A 22,170-nucleotide genomic window follows, 5' to 3' on the forward strand; every position below is an offset into this window, starting at 1 on the left:
GCAGGGGAGGAAGGTGTATCCAAATAGCACCGCCGATTGTAAGGTTACTGAAAATGATTCAGATAGTGCTCTGTGGAAAAAAAAAATAAAATTGCTTTACCCTCCTTTAATTCAAAACGCCCACGTGAAATACACGAGAGCCTTAATATATTAGATTATTGGATGGCAGCAGGAGGATTTAAGCACATAACTGCCTCCTTTCACTTCGTTTTAACGTGAAAAACACGAGCGGGCTGAGGCGCTCGGTCCGTGCGGGAGGTTGAACCGCTCTCCCGGGAGCCAAAGCTCCACACTGGCAACGCGGGGCCCGCGATGGCCCGGAGCCAGCCCGGGGCTCGCAGGGCCGCCGAGGGCGCTGCCGGGGCCGGCTCCGGGGTGCCGCTGCCGGGCCGGGCTCCCGCTTCCCGCGGGGAGCGGCGGCCCTTGGGCGCGGCCGTCATTCCCGCCCGCCCATTCCCCGCGCGGCGGGCGGGGCGCCGGGGGCGGGCGGGACGGGACGGGACGGGACGGGACAGCGCCGGGACAGCGCCGGGACAGCGCCGGGACAGCGCCGGGACAGCGCCGGGACAGCGCCGGGACAGCGCCGTGCCTCTTCCCGCACCACCGGGACAGCGACGCCGAGGCTCCCGGTCGGCAGCCGCCCCGCCATGGCTCTCAGCTCCGAGCGGCTCTTCGACTCGCTGGGACATTTCGGCAGGTACTGGGGGTGCCCCGCGCCGTCACACCCGGACATCCCCGTGCGGGGACTGATGGCTCTCCGCGCTGGCCGCGTGTGCCAGCTGCCCAGGGGGGGACGGCGCCGCGCTCCCGTGCGCTCCCGGCATCGCGCAGGCTGCGGGGCGCTCGCCCGGAGGCGCACCGGCCGCCGCACCGACACACGCACGCAGAAGATGACACGGGCTCTCACGCACACCGCGCCGCGCTGCATGAACTCACACGGAGCAGACGGGTGCTGCTGCATGCACTTGCAGCACTCGACACCTCCCCCCCCATGCGCTTTTCCACACGCGTGCAGCGCGCCCCGCGTGCGCTCGCTCCCACGGCGCAGCACATCCCTGTGCGCGCCGCGCTCGCACTGCACCCGCAGCGCCCGCCCCCACACGGCCCCACGGACCTGCCGGCACCGCGTGCTGCAGCCACCCGGTCACGGCCATGCGCTCCTAGACGCTTCAAATACACACTTCTTGCACGTGTGAGCACACAGACACACAGGTACACAGATAGACACGCACAGAGCACCAGGGTCTGGAACAGCCTGTGCACTTCAGGGGTGACAGAAAGGCACAAGCAGTATGCAGGGGAGCACTGTGTGACATTCAGGCTGTTTCTGCTTAGGGGCAGAGGCTTGTGGAGCGCAAGAGATCATACGGTTTTTTATTGAGGCTGGGTTTGTGGCCTTTGTTACGTGGATATGGAGTATGTACATATATCCTTGTTTGTGGCCTTTGTTATGTGGATATGGAGTATGTACATATATCCTTATCAGCAAGGGTTTACTTGCATGCATACCCTTTTACCTGATGTGTGCACGGTGGTGAGTTTCCTTGGATGTGCCTGTGTGTGTTGGATGGATACACAGACACGGCGTGTGTGTGTTTATGCTTCTGTAGCTCTGGATGCAGGGCTGGCATCTGAGACTGCTTATAGCGAGTAATGGAGAAGAAACGTTAGGCAAGGAAATTAAGTTTTAGAGGATATGAATATTGAGGCTAATGGGCGCACATCCTCACAGTGAGTTCCCTCCTGCACTTCCGTGATGTGCTGATCATCGTGGGGTCTGCAGGCACACCCTCCTCGGAGCAGATGGCTGGAACAGACCCATGTGTCACAATTTGGCTACGAGTTCAAGCTGTTGAATTGCAGTGATGTGCTTTCTAGCTCGGTGACCAGTGAGCCAGCCTAACCCACGATGTTGATCTTCTCTCAGGGACAGGCAGGAGCAGCATTTTGGACAAAGCCTGGGAGCTCCTTGTAATGGTTGAAGTGCCTGAACTGCAGCAGGAGAGGCTCTTAATATCATGTGTGAGCAGTAGTGGTGGGTATCAATAGCCTCTTCAGACGGTTAGGATGGAAAGATATTTTCTTGCTTAAGTGGCACCTATGCTTAAATTAGATATTTGACTGAGTTGTGACTTACGGGCATGTGTATCTGAACAAAATCTCAGTTGTTATCAATTCTGGGTCAGCAACAAAATGCCTTGCTCTGTGTGTACTAGGAGAGGAATCCTAGCAATCAGTTGATTTTGCTGCTGCTGTTGTTCTTCTGTTTTGTGTGCTCTTTGGGGAAAGCAGGCACTTGACACTGAATACTGAAATAACACAAAAGTAGTTGTTTTTAATTACTGGAGTAGTTTTCCTACTTGAGAACATTTATCAATACTTCAGATAAAGTTTTCAAAACTACTCCTTGCAATTAAAAGGGCACCAATTCTACAGGAATAATCTGACATCTAGGGACCAGATTGTTTGAGATGCAGTTCAATAGGAGCTGCTTTAAGTTTAGCTTGAGCTTTGAGATGAGATGCAGGCTACCAAAATTTGCATAGTCCTGTTAGACTTGTGTCTGTTTGAGATTTCTAAGGCCACACTAGTGATACAGTATAACAGTAAGTACAATAGCAGCTTATGGTGGGTGGAACTATTTAAAAATACTGTAAAAACTCTTTTCAATCCCTTGATAGTGCTAGATAAATGATCCTATTTCATATGAAAAGTTGTTCATAACTGCAACCATCGAGTTAGTTCTGTTCAGTTTGCAGCATCCTGGCACTGAGAGATAATCAGTGGTTCCTTTCTTCAGTTCAAGTTCAATTCCCATAAGGCCCATATAACCTATGCACTATATATAGGTTCTATAGATTTGACACAGTCAGATTCTGAGCAATCCAAGCATGACTGCTAGTATTTTGAGACTGTTTTGGTTTTCTTAAAATCTGACAGATGCAGTAGAGAATGAACAGCTGCTCATACATATATAAATGCAGAGATAGTATGTTTGCATTTTATATATATGTAATATATAATATATAGCTATATAGAAGTTATTAATATACAGATAATACATAATACATAAACCTTTCACCTTGACTAAGACTGTGAATTTTACAGAACTGACATTCACATGGATGCTGACAATATTTTGCTTTCCATTTGGGCTCTCTTTCACAAGTCCCGGTGATGCCGTTGTTCTTAATAGGGTCTTGAGACATGCATGAACAGCCGTAAAAATGCAATGGCTCCTGTAGCCTATGCCATTAAAGGAAGACTTTATGCCTCTGTTTGAATTTGGGCATGGGTAGCATGGGCATGGGTAGCATGGGTGGCCTATAAATTCAAGAAGGTTGTTTTAAACATTGTTCTTGCATCTGTCTGTGGAGCATGAGATCACTGGTCACTATTGCAGAGATTGAATGACAGACAAATAGTGCTGTCTGACTCAGATGGCCTCATCACCAGAGGGCTGCCAAGCCTTTAAGCTCCCGACATACCTGCAGTGAACTGCACCCTCCTCCCACTCAGCAGATCCTGCCAGACTGCACCTATGGGCTCTCCCTCTCAGCCCCCTGCCTCAGCCCCTCTCTGCCCACCCACTCCAACTCCAAAAACCCTCTCAGGGGCCCATCAGGTAATGTCAGGTGCAGTCAGACACTGGCAAGCCCCATGCTGGGAAAGGGGAGACGCGGCCAGTGGGCATAGGGTTGGTAACAAAGTATGGGCATAAGTGGGTAGGTGAGCTTCAGGAGATGGCTCACCCTGCCTGCACACCTAATTCCCAGGTAAACTAAAGGACTTTTAATAACTTCAGTGACTTCAGTCTACCAGCAGGACACAAAATGTACATATGTGGTTGCAAGTGAGAAACAGGCTATGTATTGTGTTGCTCTGATCTGCACCATGGCAGTGTGCTGAGTGGAGACATGATCTAATCGGGAATAACTGTCTAGAAGAGATCTGGGGAGGTACCCCTTATGGTAAGTGTGGATGAGCGTAAGGATTTGATTTCCCAGCTGGAATGCCTGGTAGCTCTGAGATGCGGCTTACACGGTATTCAGCGTTTTCCTTGTGATTAACAGTTTTCAAATCTTGGCTTGTACTTTAGCTAAAAGCAGGTGGTGAAAATTGTCAGAGAGAGAGAGGAAGATTGGGTGTCACTGACACTATTTTCAGATTTTGTATTGAAGTATTTCCAGAATCTTTTAAAAGATTGCCTTTTCTTCTGAAATATTCTGTCTTTTCCAAAGTTGAGTATGTTACCTAGATTTTCGAACATTGGTTTTATAAATAATACACTTAACTAGCAGCTAGACTATCTGTTAAATTAAAAATTACTTCTATTTATCTTTGCTGAGATATTTATGTATTTATTCAGGTTTTGACATCTTTGCACTGTTGTCTTCTATAAACTTTTTACCTGGTCAGTGGAGTTGCTACAGTTTGGACTTCAGAAGCAAGCAAACCAAGGATTAGCAATGGCTATTGTGAGCAGGAGGGAAGCAGGACAGACTGCCTGTTTGGATAGAACAGTCACCTGTTCCAGCCAAACATGGGGTTTAGTAGACACTAATACACTTATCAACAGTTTCAACATCTTCTCTTTATTATCCTGGAACTTTTCTAGTGTTTATAAATATATGAGAAAGTCTGCTTAGCTAAAAAACTTGCTTGATTTTTGTAGAAATTCTTTGTAGTGGACTTCTACTGACTGCTGGTCAGTGCCATGGTAGCAATATTTGAGTGACCAGTGCTAACACTGTTTCTCTCCTCCCTACTTTGCAGAGCTCTTGGTTCACTTCTCAAGCTCTGCAGCAAACGGTCTGTCTTCTTTTCACATCTCGGGACTTTTCCATGCTCCTCTTTTTGTGCTGTTGCCCTCCTCCTCTCTCGTTTCACAGCTCACAGCTCTTGTGATCAGATTACATCAACAAATTGTGCTGTGTACATGTTACTTCCAGAAATTCTTGGTTTGTATCAAATAACAAGGAGTCCCAAGTATCTCAAAGATCACGCTCACCACTTCTTTTCGCAAAAAGAAAAAAAGAACACTTTCAAGCAATGGTTTTCAAACTTTTACAGATACCTTGAAAGGTTCTTTCCCAATAAAAATATATTTGTCCATGGAGAAGTGTGCTTGTTAGATATGGAGAGAAATTGGTTTTTCTTTTCCAAGTTAGTATGGAGAAGCAGGCCATTGTATTCATATTCAACATTTGAACAGACAAGTTTTAATTAAAAAAATAGAAGCATTACAAGATTTTTCTCAAATACTAATACATTTAGTATTTAGTACTTTCTACGCAAAATTAATATTTTTAAACATTATAATGTGAATTTCTGTTTACCCTTTGAGTAGTTTCCGGATGATGAACAAAGTGCTGTGGTTTGGAGATTGTTTTAAAAACAATCCTCTTTCCCCCCCATATGCTACCTTATACAGTGGAAAAGTTTATTGCAACATATCTGTCATTCAGTTTTCAAAATGTACCAGTGGACAGCTGTTTGTATTTACTGGAATGTGCCAGACAGAAGAATCTCAAATCTAAGTCCTCCTTTGGCTCCTAGTCAGGGGTGGTGTTTGACAGAAATGTTTGATAAGTGTTCTCACAACTATGCTATATTATAACATCTGAGTCAGCCTGTGCTCATTTCAGATGTTCATAGGATGAAACAGGGGGACTTGGCAGCATTTCTTTCCCCCCTCCACTTTTTTTGTGTGTGTGTGTGTGCGTGGGGCGGGGAGGGGGGGGGGTATATTTTGCAAATAGTGCTTAATTCTGTTGGTTGAAAGGCATCATAATAGCTTTGGAGAACTGAGACAGCCCATGTGTTTTCAGAGAGCAAACTCTAGCAGCCTAAACAAAGGCCTTATTATCTATGCCTGACTAGGCAAAAGTGGAAATGTTCTCAAGACTCAGAACCAAAGCTGGATACTGGCAAGTGCTCTGGGTGGCAATGCACTGGCAGCGTGGTCTGCAAGAGGCTCTAAGAGCATTTTCTGGGATCCAGGTCATGCTGGGGGCAGTCTAAAGCAAGATCTGCATAGACAAAAGTGTTCTGCCACAAAACACTCTGGCATCCTCACCCTGGAGGTGCTTGCCTGTTTCTGGCTTGAAAAAGTAGATTATTGTACGAGAAGGAGATTAAAAAGTAGATTACAATAACAGAAAGATGACTAAATAAAGAGCAGGATGAAATTGCACCTGTGCTATCCATCACTCCTCTAAGGCTGTAACCTGCAGTGTGAACAGCACTGAAACTTAAAGCTGGTAAATCAATTATGATTTGTAAACCGGATAGTTGAGATTCACCTCTGAAATGTTGCCAACCCCCCAGGGTGGCTTCTAAACCAAGTTGCAGCATAGACACAGCTATGGCAGCATAAGGCAGTATTCACACGTGTCAAGGAGCTGATGATCAACTGTTTCATCCTGAAATATTATGGTGTGAATGAAAGTGAAATATGTAAGGCACTGGACAGTGTGATCCCTGTAATACAATGCCTAGGACAGGGAATATCATTTCTATAAAAGCTGTGTCAGTGATTTTCTCATAGTAGTAATGATTTTCAGCAGTACTAAGATACCACAAAGTTGGAAGGAAATTTTTATTAAAGGCCTTACTCATGAAAAGGTTGACCAATTTATTTTAGGAAGTAAAATCATGCAAGTAGAAAACATCTTTTAATTTAGGGAATTTTTTTTTTTTTTTGAAGGCCTCAGGAGCCTTCAGCTGTGACACTTTCTTGCCATCATTTTGCTACACACAACAAGGATGGCACTGAGATACATCCACTGCTGACATTTTATTTAAGGTAGCTTGAGGCACGAAACTATAGCAGCTGAACAAGAACATGAGATGCTCAACTTTTCAGAAATATGGAAAAAATAGCAAGCCGGAGAAGATACCAGCTGAGATAGCTATATCTTGGTTACAGTTGCAAGACTGGAAAAAATGTGACAACAAACTAGAAGACAGAGATTTACAAGTCCTTATAATGATGGCCAATCTGTCAAATTGTCCATACACTTGGAGATAAATCTTAGCTGTCTTCAGAAAATACTGAAACTGCTTAGAGAGCTAATGTATACCTTAATGTGGTACATTGATGGCCAAACTACAGAGCTCACCTCATGCAGAGCAAGGATTCTTTGAAAATCACATGTGGTGGAAATATGATTTGAGGAATCTAGAAGCACCATCCATTGGATCATATACTGAACCCTTTCCTCAAGAAAATATTTTCATCAAGAGGTGAAGTTTGGTTTCCTCTTCCTATTATCTGGAGGCATTACCATTAGGTAGCTGCATCAGAGATGCAGCTGCAGCAGCGGTGCTGAAGCAAGAATACAGGAGGAATAAATGGAAAGCCCTGAAGAATGGATGGAAAAGGCCAATAAGGCAGAAAGTCATAGAAAAGAAGTGCTGAGAAGGTGCTTCAAAGAACTGGGAATAATTTGCTGCTCTATAAAGAGCAATCAGCGCCACACTTTGGATGGAGTTCAGTGCCATTTAAATGTGTTATATCTATGAGGGCCTGAACTTTTCTAGCTGTATTGTGACTTCATTCTCCTCTTTAAATTGTGAAAGAGATATGGAAGCATCTAAGTTCCTCCCTGATACATCTGTAAAAATCTGTTCAAGCTGTGTGGGGAATCAGCTGTCCAAATCAAAGCACTAATGAGCTCATCTCAGTATCTTTTCAGACCTGTAGTGTAAACTTCAGACATCTGTTAAGACATTTTGTCCAGAGGGAGAATTGGACCATTAAGGGCATGACCCATCTGTCTTGTTTTAACTACGTGGTTTAGGGCAGATAAATCCTGGTTTGTTTGTGGTTCTTTGTTTCTGTCCCATCTGGGGTGCCAGTTGTTTCTGCCCACCCAGGGACGCCAGTTGTCGGGTGTTTCCTTTTCAGGAGTTTAACTTTCCCGGCATTCAGGTGGTTTTAGAGTTCTGGCCCTCTGCAAAGCTCTGTGCCAAACGCAGGAAAAGACGGAGTCTTCAAGGTTACAAGCTTCGTTTATTAGTTCTTATCTTACAATTTTCTCAGTGTCCAAAAGATGTTTGCCGCGGCTTGGACATCCGGTGACTCCCCCTGTCTCTGGGCTGTCCTTATCTTTTATACTAATTGCTACGTATTCTCTATTTACTATTTCATACCAATGTCTATCACTATTACTAAAAAGGTCATCTTTACTCTGACCCAATCCTCACTAACTACTTTGTGCCAACGTCACTGCAGAAATGGAGTGAGGGAACAAGAAGGAAGAAGAAGGAGACAACGCCCCAAATTCACCATCTTGCCCCATTCACTCCAATGCCAAAAATCCCAAACCCACTGGTTTTTCACCCTGTGATATACTAAACCACTATTTTTACACTCTTGTGACCTGCAATGCTTCCTGCAGAGCAAGAAGCCTCTCCCATGGACTGAAATCAAACCCAGTGTCTCTCTGAGCCCTGGGCTCTGGGCTGGGGTTCCAGACCCCCCTGCCCAGGTGCCTGACCCTCCTGGGCAACCAAAGTTCTTCACCAAGTTGAAACGGGATCTAAAGCAATAGTGTAGATGTATATGGATTCCATACTGTATGCACTATGTTGCATCTAAGAGAACTGTAAGCACGATGAAATTATACTGATAATATCCCATTTCTTTTAAATAATTTATGTTTTCGTATCATATTCCAGAACAAATTGTTTGATTTTTTTTTTTCCCTGTGTCTTTAGAACTGATGTGTGTCAGCAGAGCTGGGAATACCATAAAAGTGCTACAGCTCCACCTTTCTGAGAGAGATAATTTATGTTAGTTCCATTCTCAGAGAAATTGGAACCTCATCTCATTTACACCTATATTCTAGGCTCTTTGAAGAACTGTCATGCTTTGTAGATCAGTGGAGCCAACCTCAGTTCTGTCTCACTCATTGAGAATAGAGGGGGCAGTTAGCACAAAAGTAGATTTATGTTGAAGAATCCTGGTAGGTCTAAGCAGAATTCAGCTTCTTTATTTTTGTGGAGAATAAGATCTCTAAAATGCTTGTAAATATTAATGTGCAGTTAGAATACAGGATTATTCCAGACCATTCCCTTGTATGAGATACCATAAAGGTAGAGAAAGAACCTGCCAGTACTGTGGAAGTAAAGAATGGGTTACGCATTTGCAGTGAAGAGGAGGACTTTGGAAGGAAGATGAGTCTTGAATGTGCAAAAGAAGGTGAAAGTCCTCTTGCTATCAGTAGCCATCTTTTCTGTGGGGTTAGAGACAACTTGCCTTGCCTTGGAGAAGATGTGCTGTCAGGGTTACTAACCTGAGCCCTCCCGAGAGCTCTTGAGCGGCTGGTGGGTCATCAGCATAGACTCCTGAAGAGAGAGGAAGAAAGGAGATAGGTTTTACTCCTCTTCCACATCCTAATTGGGTTTTAACAAAGCCTGGAGAAGACTTTGTTAGAGATTCAAGCTACTCTGTTAAAGAGAGGGAGAAGAGCTGTCAGTGTGGGGCTGTTTTATTTCTCATGTAGGACATAGCCACTAAACACGGGTGTACTTAAACAATTCCAGAAGCTAAACCATGTTTAACAGAAGAAAATACTGTGACCATGGCAGACTCTGCATTAAATGGAATCCTTTTCTTCAAGCTGTAGAGCTGTGGAATTGAAAATGTAGGATTCCATAGAGGTAGGATTGCAACTGGCAGTATTCTCTTCAACAAAAGAATCTGTGGCTGCCACTAAGTTGCCTTTTCTGAAGTGATGCCTTGATTTACATGCTGACTTTGCCCCAAATTTTAGAAGACAGAGTTATCTGACACTTAATTCCCTTAATGTGAAATTTTGTTAAGTGGTATTTTTTTAAAATGAAATATTAAAAAAAAAAAAGCTAATAAAGCAAAGGTACCTGCTTTAGCTTTTCTGTTTAGCTTTTGATGAAGAGTCACTGTGGTGAACGTCAGAATTAACAAAGAACACGCTAAGAGTTGCAAATGGAGCCAGGGAGTGTAAAATGACACATTAGCTAGTTAAAACTGCTTTATTTAGTCCATAGAAATGGACTAAATTTCCTTAACCACATTCAAGGTTGTAAAAGTAATACTGTGGATAAAATCACTGCTTATATTAAGGAAGATTGACAGAATGGAGCAACCCAAAATTCCATGACATTTCTCTCAAGTATTTACAGGAATGATTGAAACATACTTTGATCCATGGAGTTAATATTCCATATTATTTCTAACTGAAAACTCGGGAGATACTCATATGTACAGGAACAGCTACAAACATTCCCTAGGAAAGTGATGTCCAGTGTTCCTAAATTAATTACACAGGCTTCTCATTTGTTTTACATTTTTCCATGAGAACTTTCAAAAATCTGTAAGAATGTGTAATCTTACAATAATTTTCCAGGCAGGAAGGAATTAAATTTCAAATATAGAAATTTAAAACCTTGGGTAATATGCTTAAGAATGTGTGGCATGGTGTGAAAAGCATTTATGTAGAATTTTTACTGAAAATGAGCTGTCTGTATCCAAATCTTCTTAGTTGTGGCTATAAATAGGAAACAACAACCAAAAAAGAGTTCTTAAAAGGCATAATATAACTATGACAAATGTAAGGCTTAATTACTTTATGAATTAATCTTTAAAAAATAGATTGCTCATTGCTTCAGAATAGGCAGTTTTCACCACTCTGAAGTAGATATTCAGTTCATCTGTTTGTACCATCAGCTGCAACAGATTCAAAGTTTTGCAGAAGAAATACATAAATATAATAACAAATGAGTAAGAATGTAGTTAATATGACAACCAGTTAGTTTTATTTCAGGATTATAAACAGAAAAAAAGGGCAAAATAAATATAAGCTAGTTTGAAGAAAGTTAGTCATTGTGTCAGCCATGTAACCAGCAGAAAACATCTGATTTCCTAAACAGGAAAGGAAGAATGAAATACAATTTTTTATACATGAAGTACTGTCTATGTCTATAGTTAGATGGAAACTCAATTAAATTCTATTAGACACTTCAGAGATTATGACGTGAAATGATTTGCTGACGTAAGCTGATGGAAACGGTACAGTCTGGAGGGAAATGAAATACCTAATTTGGATTTGTCCCCAAAACAGAGGCTGACCAAAAGAAAACAGAGTTACCAGAGAAACTGCAATTGAGTTTTCCCTGAGACAAGTAATGCTAGTAATATATCATGCAGAGTACATGCTAATTTTCTAAATGGTAGATGTTTATAGAAATGCCATTCCTGGAATAGAAACTTCCAAGTACAGAGCCTGAAGTGTTACTACTGTTCAAGTGTAACCACTCTGCTGTGTGTAACACCAGTCCAAATAATTCCAAAACAAATCTAAATTGCTTACAAACTGCATGGTCATGCTCTTTCTTAATTAAATTATCTGGTGTATGTCCTTAACACATGGATAGCAGAAAGGGCAAGAGGGTAACAAGAATAAAAAAAATACTGACTCCAGTGTTGGAGCTGCTGTTGCTCCCAGTGATGTGCTCTGCCTTAATCAGAGGTTTCTTTCCCAGGAAAGTGGAGTGGAATGTTCATGTGTACTTTGGTTGCTTGAGTGCCTCTGTATCGTGCCCAGTTTCACTGCTGTTTCAATGAGAAGGCTGGGGACTGGGCTGGAGTGCTCAGCGTTCCTGCCTGGCTCTCCCCTGGGGGCAGCCACCCTTGGCAGAGGGGCAGCACGAAACACTGGGTGCCTTTAGCAGCAGCTCTCTTTCAGCTGTGTGTGGCTGTCCACAGGTGAAAGCTGTGCTATTAAACTGTTGAAACCCAGCAATATTTACTATTTTGTCACAGGCGATGACAAGAACCTTATGTGCCTGATTTAGATAGTCAGAAATAAAAAACTGTAGAACTGTTCTACAAAGTGTGTGTGTGTGTGTGTGTGTGTGTGTGTGTATGTGTATAAGATCCATTATATATACACACACATATATATGTATATGTGTGTGTATATATATATGGACCTTAATTCCATAGCACTGTTTCTTTATTTTCATGCTGATGTGACTTCCTTCATCTAAGCTGTCATACCAAACACAGAGTAGTGAGCAGCCAATGTATTTTTCTTCTTGGCTTTGGTGAACAAATGTCTTAATCAAAGGCAAATGTGCTGAAGTTTAATGGGATAGAAGTGAATTCTTCAGGGAATCAGTTTTAAATGGAGGAATGATTTGGTGTCTGATGTTTGGTGACTGCACATTGAGGCACACATTGTCATCAGTGATGATAATATAATTCCTGGGGTCTTCCTGATCTTCACAACTTTCCTCATTCCTGTTGCATCTGTGCCATTGATAGCTTTAAACTGGACATCCAACACAGCATCTTCTGCCTCTGAAAACAAATTCTAGAAATAACCATGTGGGCTGAGATTCTCAGCATAGTTCAAACTGCCCTTAGGAGGGAAAGGAGTTTATTCTTGACACCATAAGTCAAATAAGGCTGTGCATGTTGTATATTTAAGGCTGCTTCCAAATCTGTATCTCTGCACCATAGCAAAAATACTCTTGAGTCACATTCAGTTCCTCTCCTCTCAAAAGATAAATGTGGAATTGTATCATAGCTTTTTGGTTTAGAGTGGAAAGAATGCTGAATGGCTTTTCTCATATGAAAAAAAATGAAGAAAACCCAAACAAACAAACAAACAAAAAAAAGCCCAAACCCAACCAACCCAGGATGAAATAGAGAGGGTAAAGTGGTTACTGAACACAAATTCTTTAAGAAATAGTAAATATCTGGAATTTCTTTCCACTGAACCCATCCTGTTGAGTGTACACTGCACAACAAAAACGTACTGTGTTTTCTGACTTAAGCAATTCACAAATGAGGTTGTTGAGAAGACAAGCAGTAAAAATAGTTCTTGTAGAGCCTGTGGAATAGTACAAATCTTTTGCTAATCACAGAACAGTTTTGTTATTCTGTTCTACACCAAAATGATTTTAAATGTTTATACTAGATTTTGAGGAGTACCTCATCATTTCCCCTCTTTTTTTGATGAACAAACAAGGAAATCAGAATCATATTTTATTTAACATAAGATTACTGTCCAACAACAAGTTTAGTCCCTGCATACACTGCAATACCTGACAATGCTAAAAGTACTCCGAAACTGGGTATTTATTCTCTAACACATATGTGGCAATGTGCACTTCAAGTGTTTTTTGCATGCCAGATGCACCACTTTTCAGATAGACTGGTGTGGATAATTTGCATGGATGCAACATAAATTAGTCTGAGCAACTAGTCTAGCTTTTTGGTTTTGTGTTTCTTTCTTTAAATTTAATCTATTTTAAATTATAAATATATAATCTTATAAATTTAATCTTTTTTATTCAAGTCAGGTCAGTTTGCCAAAGTTCACAGATGGTCCACAAAAGAAATACCACCCCAGCTGAGGCTAGAGTGCACTGTGTCTCAAGGGGGAATAAACAGTGGCAGAAGAGAAGGGAGAAAATATCTTGCAGTGACAGTGCCACAGAGATGTTGTGTCATGAGACTGCAGCCAGAGCAACAGTGGTCTGAGGTCTAGTTCATTGTCTTTATGGAACAGTGCTTCTTATATTCAGGTACTGACATGATATTACCAGTTGCTTTTCTTACTGACCTTAAGACTTGTGCGGAGGAAATAGAAAACACAAAAATATTGTTTTACTATAAGCTGCAAACTGAAGAAAAATTACTGTGGAGAAATATCACAAATATTTTAAGAGGAACTGGAACGCTTTCATGTTGTGTCTTGCTCAAGCTTTTGTGAAGACAATTTTAGGCTCCTTTGACTTCTGGCATTCATTAAGCGTCGCTATCCTGGAGCAATAACCTATAAAGTCTTCTTGACTTCTATATTTGACACTCCTGGCAAGAGTGACAAAACGTACTTGCCAAATAATTATCTCCCATGGCAAGTCGCTGAAGAGATGGAAAAACACTGAGAGAAATTATCATACCTTTTGGGACAGTCATCGGGTTCACAGAACTTTTTTCAAAATGTCAAAAAGTGGGGTTTTTAAAAAGGAAAATTTATCTGTAAAATAGGTTATTGAAAATAACTGGTTGCAACAATATATGTTTTATAATCTGTTGTGTATATGTGAAGATGACTGGTATCCAAAATCTTATTGCCAAAATCTGCCCTCTTAGAGATCAGCCCAGGAAAATAAATCACAGTATTTGCTTTCTTATTGTAAATTTCAATAGTACTTTTTGCTCCTGTGATGATATTTTCTTACCATTTTGATGCAGTATTTATTCAGGGAAATTTAACTTTTAAAATTGGGCTTGTTGTGGTTAAAAAGGGATTATAGTACAGATTTGTCTGCAACCAAAGATTTAAGCTCAGTAATAAAAGCTTTTCTTATAGATTTGGTGTTCTTCAATTAAGAATTTGGGAAAAAAGTTAATAATTTACAGTAGGGAGCAGGGACAGCCTAGACTTTACCCTGTGCCTCAGGGTCAGTGAAGTGATGACCTGTGTGTGTTGTGCTGTGAGCTCCTGGCCCAGCGCAACTTCGGGGGGATGCTCTGGGCACCCACAAAGGCCAGAGGCTTTTATTATTATTTCATTACATGACCCCAGCTCCAAGGACCTGTCCCAGGCCTCTGAGACTGGGGCAGGGCATCCACATGGCCACAGCACGGGGTCTGAGATACAACTTGTGTGCCATGGGGTTCAAAGGGAGGCATCCCAGGTGGCAGCTCTGTGCTCCTCCTCGCTCAGCACTCTCTGCCACCCCAGTCTCTGCTCCAGCAACCCTCTGTCTGTCCTGAGGCTGGGCCTGTGTCTTTGTCCCTTTTCAATCTCCAGCTGTTCTGGAAAGCAAAATTCCATGAGCCTGTAGTATTCTCCCATCTCCTCCCATCCGTACATATCGACCTCCCTACACACTTTTCATCCTTTCCCTACGTTGTCCCTAATGGTCCGATTCATTCCTCTTTGGTAATTGTATGGGTTAAGGAATTCCATGAGACCACTGGTCCTTCTGGAAGAAAAGCTCTTCCTACCCATGGGAGATTGCCAGAAGCTCATAAGTTTGGGCTTTTCAATATAGGATCAGTGGGAATGCTGTTAAAGCACTGCTGGAGTGAGCAGTGGATTCTGCCTTCATGGCAAAACAGGGCTTTCAGGATAGTTTTTGTGTGTTTTGTATACACAAATACGCACCTACAAAGTATATACAGGGAGAGGCTTAGCCAGCCCAGTGTGGAATTTTACTGGAGACAGCAGTAAAGTTTTTGCAGGCAGGGAAGCAACCTGTTAGTGTGGTACAGAATGCCTTCAGACCCTGATACATGATTTTCTAACTTCACATCAGGCCTTATTCCCCCCTATTCCAGCTCTCCCTGCCTGCGCCTTGGCTCTTTTATTGACCAGGTAGAGGTTAAAAACGGCAAAATTCTGAACAACGTGGTCATTTTGCTGTAAAAAAACATTTTCCCATTCTCAAATGAAGTTATAAATGACATCTGTTAATGTATATTTGGTGTTCTGACTTCTTGTGTTTGCTTAGCATTGGTGCTGCAAATTAGCTAAGAAAAATAATGGTGCTACAGAGTGGATTTCTTTATTGAATAAGATTTTCATAACATTGAAAATGGAAGGATGTTTTCACAAGAATAAGCTGCATCTAATTGTAAGTTAAACCCTTGAAAGACGGGTGAAATATTGTATGACAGATATTTCTTTAAAATGAATCCTTTATTGCTTTTTACAGAGGAGGAAAGAAGAGAAGGGACACAAAGAAAAGAAAAGGGTAACAGGCTGTAGTTTTTATGGTTGTAGGCAGTAACAGGAGGAGGAGAATTGAGAATTCTGTACAATGAAGTAATAAAAGAAGAGGAAGATTTATTCAAGGTTACACCAGGGTGTTTTATAAGTTTATAATAGTCTTATATTTGAAAATGGGACATAGAGATTAGATTTAATGAGAAACTTCCCAACAGAAAGATTTGACAGTGGAGCAGTCTGTCAAAAGGATCATTGAAGTATGATCACAAGAAATGTTCAGGGAGAGATAAGATAAAACTCTTAAGTAATGAGAGCAGAGATTAACTAGACCTGCTAATAACCCTGGTGATACTGTTGGCCTTTGAATTTATAAAAAATTATGTAGTGCATTGTTTCATGCCATCTTCTCAGACTCTATCCTTAAAAGTTGTTATCTCCCTTCAAGCCTCTCAGACAAAAAAAAAAAAAAGGCATAAATATATTTTTCCTACACACCCTTACTGAGATGAAAAGAAATGATGATCCTGATACTTCTTGTATTGCAAGAACTAATTAGGAAACTCAAGAAGTGTGTATGGGAGTTTGAAATTATTTAATTTTCCCTCTCTCTCAGAAATACCAAGTGGATTATTTGACACTGCAATTTTCTAATGCATGATGACAGATATTGCAAATACTGGGGACCCTGGTTCCAAGTATGCCACTTTTTACTAGCTAGTAGAAGATGTGACAGCTTCTAGGGGTTTAATTCACTATTATCTCTTTCTAGTTGCATACTGCAACTGTAGCCCAGGTTGTTGAATTCGGTTGTGCTCTGCTGCCTTTAAAATGAGTATGCGTCTTTTCATGGGAACAATTTAAAATGAAACTAGAGAAGAGGAACTAAAAAACATCGTTGACCATGTTTGTCTGCATCAATAGGGTTCCAAGGGTTACATTTCAAAACAACCTTTGCTATTTATGGTCCAAGATAGCCCAAACGCCTTTCAGAGCTGTTGCAACCTTGCTTTGATCTCAGGCTAGTTACTCAATCCCCAAGAAGCTGATCTTTTGAGAGAGAATTGAGAGACTTGAAGGGTTGCTGTGGTTTTGTTCAGTTTCTCCTGACCTTATCTCTCGGTTTCATTTGGGAAAGAGCAGCACAGCACCTATGTGAGGATTGCCTTGCAATGTCCTCCAGAGGGAAATGGAGATTTTTGAGCTGCCACGGCGGCTTTAGCAATTCAACTCACTCCTCAGCCTGCTGTAGAAAAGCCAACAGAGCTGTTAGTCAAGAGAAAGGGGGCGAAAAAGCACTGCAGCAGAACAACAGCATGCCAAATGCCATTGGAAGGACAGGATAGGCCACTGGGTTTACATTTACCAAGGAAAGAAATAGGAATCGAGATAAAAGGCAGAGGAGAACGAGGATGGTGAATGGAGGTGCATTTTACAGGACAACTGTTTTATTGGAAGGGTTACCTGGGTATTAAGACAATGTAGCCGGTAAATCCTGCTTCAATACCTTTGCTTAAAGATAAGTTTCAAAATTGTTTAGAAATTCTGATGATAGATTTAAAAGCCCTAGACTGTCGAGATCTGTATTATGGGAATTCAGGGCTGGATTAGATACATTTTGGAGAGGGGTATCCAGAGGCTGCATTTGTTACAGGGATTGGAATGGCTCTGACTTTTCCCAAAAGACATTTCAAGGTAATTGGTTTTAGACATTATTTCCCACAACTTCAGCAGAGATAGCCTCTGTTAATGTAAAAAAAAAAATAATAAAAAAAATCAAATCTGCTTTTTGTTTCACACTGCCAAGGCCTGCTGCATCCTGCAGTAAGAATGTATGTACAGAAGCCCATTGAATACTTCTTCAAATTATTGCAATTGACTATTGGCCTTCAGGAAATAAAAAAGGGAGGAGAACAAAAGCTATTTTGTTTTTTTTTTTCTGAACAGATGTTGTACTAATCATACGCATAATTTAAACATTTAATTGAGAAAATGACTCTTTTTGCTTGAATTATCAGAAACTGCCCAGAGTTTGCATACAGTGACACTAAAGTTCATTGCAAGTCTTCTGAAATTCTGGATACATGTGCAATTTTTATACTAAGGACTACTTGTATCTCAAGGAAGTTTTAAAAGCTGTTAAAATGCCGAAATTCAGGCTATGCATAAAACATTCTTTTACAAGGTTTCCTTTGTGATACTATCTTTAATGGATATTGCACACCCTGTTTAAGCCACAACCCAACCCCGTTCAGAGCTCTGTTTTGGTACAAAACATTTCACATTGTTCAGATTCTATCTTCTACATGTGTCTACATGTATTCTCTCTTTGTTTTTTGGCTGCAATAAAGAGAGATGGAAAATAGGTGGAATACAGCTATAGAGATACAATTAGATGGAATGAAGGGCCTAATGTGTTTGGTTTGTTTTATTTGATGCACATATCCCTATCCCTAAGAACCTGAGGTTGCAACATTTTGTTTTTCTAACCATTCAAGTAATCTGAAGCCTTATTTTAAGGGGCCATGCTACAGAGAATTGGAGGGTGGAAGGTTGCTTCAAATTAAGTGCTTAAGGTCAGAATTGTTTAATTTTAAATTGTTTTCTCTGTATGACTAAATGCATAACTAAGAGCAGCACTCATTTCTTTATAATAGATTACTGTGGATCTTTTCCTTATCTTTGTTTTCTTGCAGAGCTTAACTAATATTGAAGCAGCACCACACAACAAAACACTAGACACGTTAATGATATCTCCATTTATTGATCTACCCCAACAATTATGCTGAAAATATTTTATGTTTTGAGGGTTTTTCCTCAGTAAAATGTTTTCTTTCCCTTTACAGATTTCAAGCATGCGTTTATTTTGCATCTGTCTTTCAAGCTATATCATGTGGTATCCATTACTTAGCATCCGTGTTCATGGCTGTTACTCCTAACTTTGTATGTGGGTTCCCTGGAAATGTGAGTAGTGTTCTTTTCCACAACTCCTCTGCATCAAGTATAGAGGACATCTGGACAGTGTGGACATCAACAGAAAATTACATTGTAGCTCAGCTGGAAAATGGAGAAATTTGGGAACTTGATCAATGCAGCAGGTCCAAACGAGAAGTCAGTTTGGATCTGGCATACGAATACAAAGGCAACAAGTCTGTATTTCCTTGTTCTGATGGATTTCTCTACGACGATACAAAGTGGAAGAGCACTGTTGTTACACAATGGGATCTGGTCTGTGACCGAGAATGGCTTGCAAAATTAATCCAGCCCACTTTCATGCTTGGAGTCTTGATTGGAGCAGTGATTTTTGGTGACATTGCTGACAGGTAAAGTGGCATCCTCTGAAAATTTTAGCTTCAGACAACAGTAACTCCACCTGTATCTAGCTGTTTGTGTTGTTTCCATTCACTGTGTATTCATAACTACATATGCACCATTCAGAAGGTTTGGATATCGCTTTGTTCACAGATCTATTTAACTTGGTTTCTTTTTCCTATAACAAGAAGTAATTTCAAAATGTATTCTCAAGTCATATACTTTTAAAACCTTTTCATACTTTGTCATCCACTATTCTAGGCCTTGACCCCAGAAATTGCCCTGTGCAGCTAGTATTTGCCTTTAGATTTTTATTTCTTTGTTTGTTTGCTTACTTATTTTGACAGGAATAGCAATAGCACGTTGTAATAGCAATGGCGAAACCTGGGAGTAGATTTTCACCTCATTTTCCATGAGAAGAGGTTTCCCGTGGAAATACAGATTTTTATTTTGTAATATGACAAAAAGCTGAAGGGCTACTAGGAGGTTAAATATGATGTATTTGAAAATCACCTTTCCTAACCTCTGTCATGAGAACAGCTCAGTGGGGCTGACGCAAAGGCTTCAAAGGTTTAATCAAGCCCCACCTTCTTAAAATAAACACCCATATACTATTTTTTCTTGCTGTCCATTTGTAGGTTTTCCCTGAAAAATTAGCTTAAACTTCAGTCTCTTGAAAGCTCATGAACATAAGAGGAAAAATGGGCGTAGGTGAGCAGTGCTGTGGCACTTATTTACCAGCATGTACCAAGTTCTGTTTGAGCAGGAGGAGCATCAGTCCTGGAGGGACTCTTGCTCACGGATCCAAGGCCCATTCCCATCCAACGCTTCCTCCCTGGGTATCTCAGATCATGCACTGAAATCCAGCATCAGAGCTGGACTCAGAGGCAGCAGTGAGCCTCAGGGTGTAAATCTATGGCCTCCTGCCTCAGCTGGTTTTCTCTCTCGACACAAACAGACATATTCCTCCCTGAGAAGAGCACCCAGCCATTCTCATCTGACCATATGAGAATCAAATGTCCAAGCTATGTTGAACTTAGCTTTGTCTTGGGCACTTTCTGTACCTGTGATTTGCTTTGAAGGCTGATTTAGGGTTATTTATGTCTTTCTATAAAGAGCTTGTTGACTGAAAGTTCTGTTGGGTGGGAGACTTCATCCCACATCTAACAATGTAAGCAGAACAAGGAGATCAGGCATGTTGTTTTCTGATTTTCCTTCATTAGCACAACACTACAGTGTGACAGTCACAACATGGGAATGCAAAAGCAATTATGAACTTTTTTTTTTTTTTTTTTTTTTTAAATTTGGCTTTTAGAACACATGGAATCAATCTGCCTCCCAATCCCAGTCTGTGTAAAACCATATTCAATACAAAACCAGAATATAATGCCAACATCTGTTTAGTGTCCCTTTAAATAATTCATAACTTTATTAATTAATACTTGGACATGATTTATAAGGTTAGGACTGTATTGTTCTCATTTCCGTTTATTCAACCCATGGACAACCAGTTAAGATAATACACACATTCTGAGTTGCAGATTTACAGCTGCAAGTTGTTATTTTCTGACACATCCTAGCTCATGGGAAATAAGTTTGTGTGTCCCTCCCATTACCAATTAACAGATTTCCCAACAGAAGGGCTCTGATAGCTAAGACTTATTGGGATCTTTTCTGGCAGGGATCAAAGACCAAATCATGACTCCAGGTCAAGGCTAGAGAAAAACAGGAGGAATTTTATTGGAGTAAAAAAATACAGAAAAAAAAAAGTCAGTACAAAAGTCCTCAAACTCTCTGTCTAAAAGTAATATCCCCATTTGTGAAAATCTGTTCGCAATGGAGGAGATAATGAGACCAAGGAATTATTAGCAGGGAAGGAAAATTATTCCACGCAGTTTGTGTTACAGAGAAGTTGTAGATAAAATATAGTGAATTCCCAGTAGAGTTTTGTATATCTACTGCTGAAGCTAGTATTTGACATTATTTTTTTGCCATTAGTTTACTTTCTTCCTGGATTTCTGTGTTTTTATATGCATGCATATGTGCTGTCAGAAATCAGAAAATTATGGGGAACTACGTGATTGTCATATGTGAGAGAATTCAATTTTAAAGAACTGGACAAAGATATGTTACAGAAACCTTTCATTGCTATCAAAATTGCCTGCTACTTTGACAAAAGTTGGCATGTTGTTATCGCAGCTAACTTTTGTCAGAAATTATTAACATGATGCTACTTAAAATAGAATATCTGAAAAACTGATTTATGTCCGCATAAATAATAGTAAATATACCAATCAGTTATGTAGAAGCTAAAACTGCAGGTGAACATAGGTAATGCTCACTGCACATTGCTTCCAGCCAAGAATTGTGGAATGGAAGTTCCATTCATCCTTTTTCTTGGAAGCTGGAATTACTGGCAAATTAATACAGGTAACTAAACCAGAGTTTCCATGGTGAGTTATTAACTTCCATCGAGGCTCTCTGGAGTTGCAGGTGTATTATAATAGAATGTTTGTGGTTATTCATGATTTTATTACTGCTGTGATTTGCAGACTGGGAAGACAGCGTGTTATATGGTTCACAAGTGCTGGTCAGTTTGTATTTGGCATCGCAGTGGCCTTCACATTTGACTACTACAGTTTCGTGATCGTGCGCTTTCTCCTTGCTATGGTAAGAAAGGATGTTCACCCTGGCCCTTTTTCCATGTCATTTCTTACCCCTTCTCAGGAAAACCTCCCTTTTGTTATTATTTCCTCCCCTACTTCATTATTCTAAAGCCCCATCTGTTGCACTTATTTCAGCAGAGCAGGGAGAGTCTGAATGTTCTTGGACCACAGCAGTTTTCCTCTTTGAATTAATAGAAAGCGTCTGTATGAAGCAGTGTTTGGTACTTCCTCCATCCCAACCTCTGCTGGACTGGTAATTAAATACCAAGTGTGAGCAGCAAACTCTGGATTCTGCATTGCAGCTGCTGTTGCATCTCTCCTTATTGTTAGAAATGGAATATAATTTTTTCTTAAACTAGAGAATCTATAATAAGTATTATTTTTATCTCTACTGTTTTGAATGATGGAGGAGAGATGCACGTCTTCTCTTCCATGCATCTCTTTGGTCTTTTAAGATA

The 22,170-nt window shown here is 40.9% G+C and overlaps 1 protein-coding gene across 1 annotated transcript in view; it reads left to right on the plus strand.

The window, feature by feature from the left end:
- Positions 1-564: 564 nt before the first annotated feature.
- SLC22A16 (solute carrier family 22 member 16) overlaps positions 565-22,170 on the plus strand; it is a 32,338-nt gene continuing 10,732 nt past the window's right edge. Inside the window, exons 1-3 of the mRNA XM_040058226.2 lie at positions 565-697; positions 18,581-19,057; positions 21,599-21,716. Of these exons, the coding sequence (XP_039914160.1) occupies positions 648-697; positions 18,581-19,057; positions 21,599-21,716 (645 nt within the window). The 5' untranslated portion in view covers positions 565-647. The remainder of the gene's footprint in view (positions 698-18,580; positions 19,058-21,598; positions 21,717-22,170) is intronic.

The sequence above is a fragment of the Hirundo rustica genome, chromosome 3, assembly GCF_015227805.2.
Source record: "Hirundo rustica isolate bHirRus1 chromosome 3, bHirRus1.pri.v3, whole genome shotgun sequence".
Lineage (NCBI taxonomy): Eukaryota > Metazoa > Chordata > Aves > Passeriformes > Hirundinidae > Hirundo > Hirundo rustica.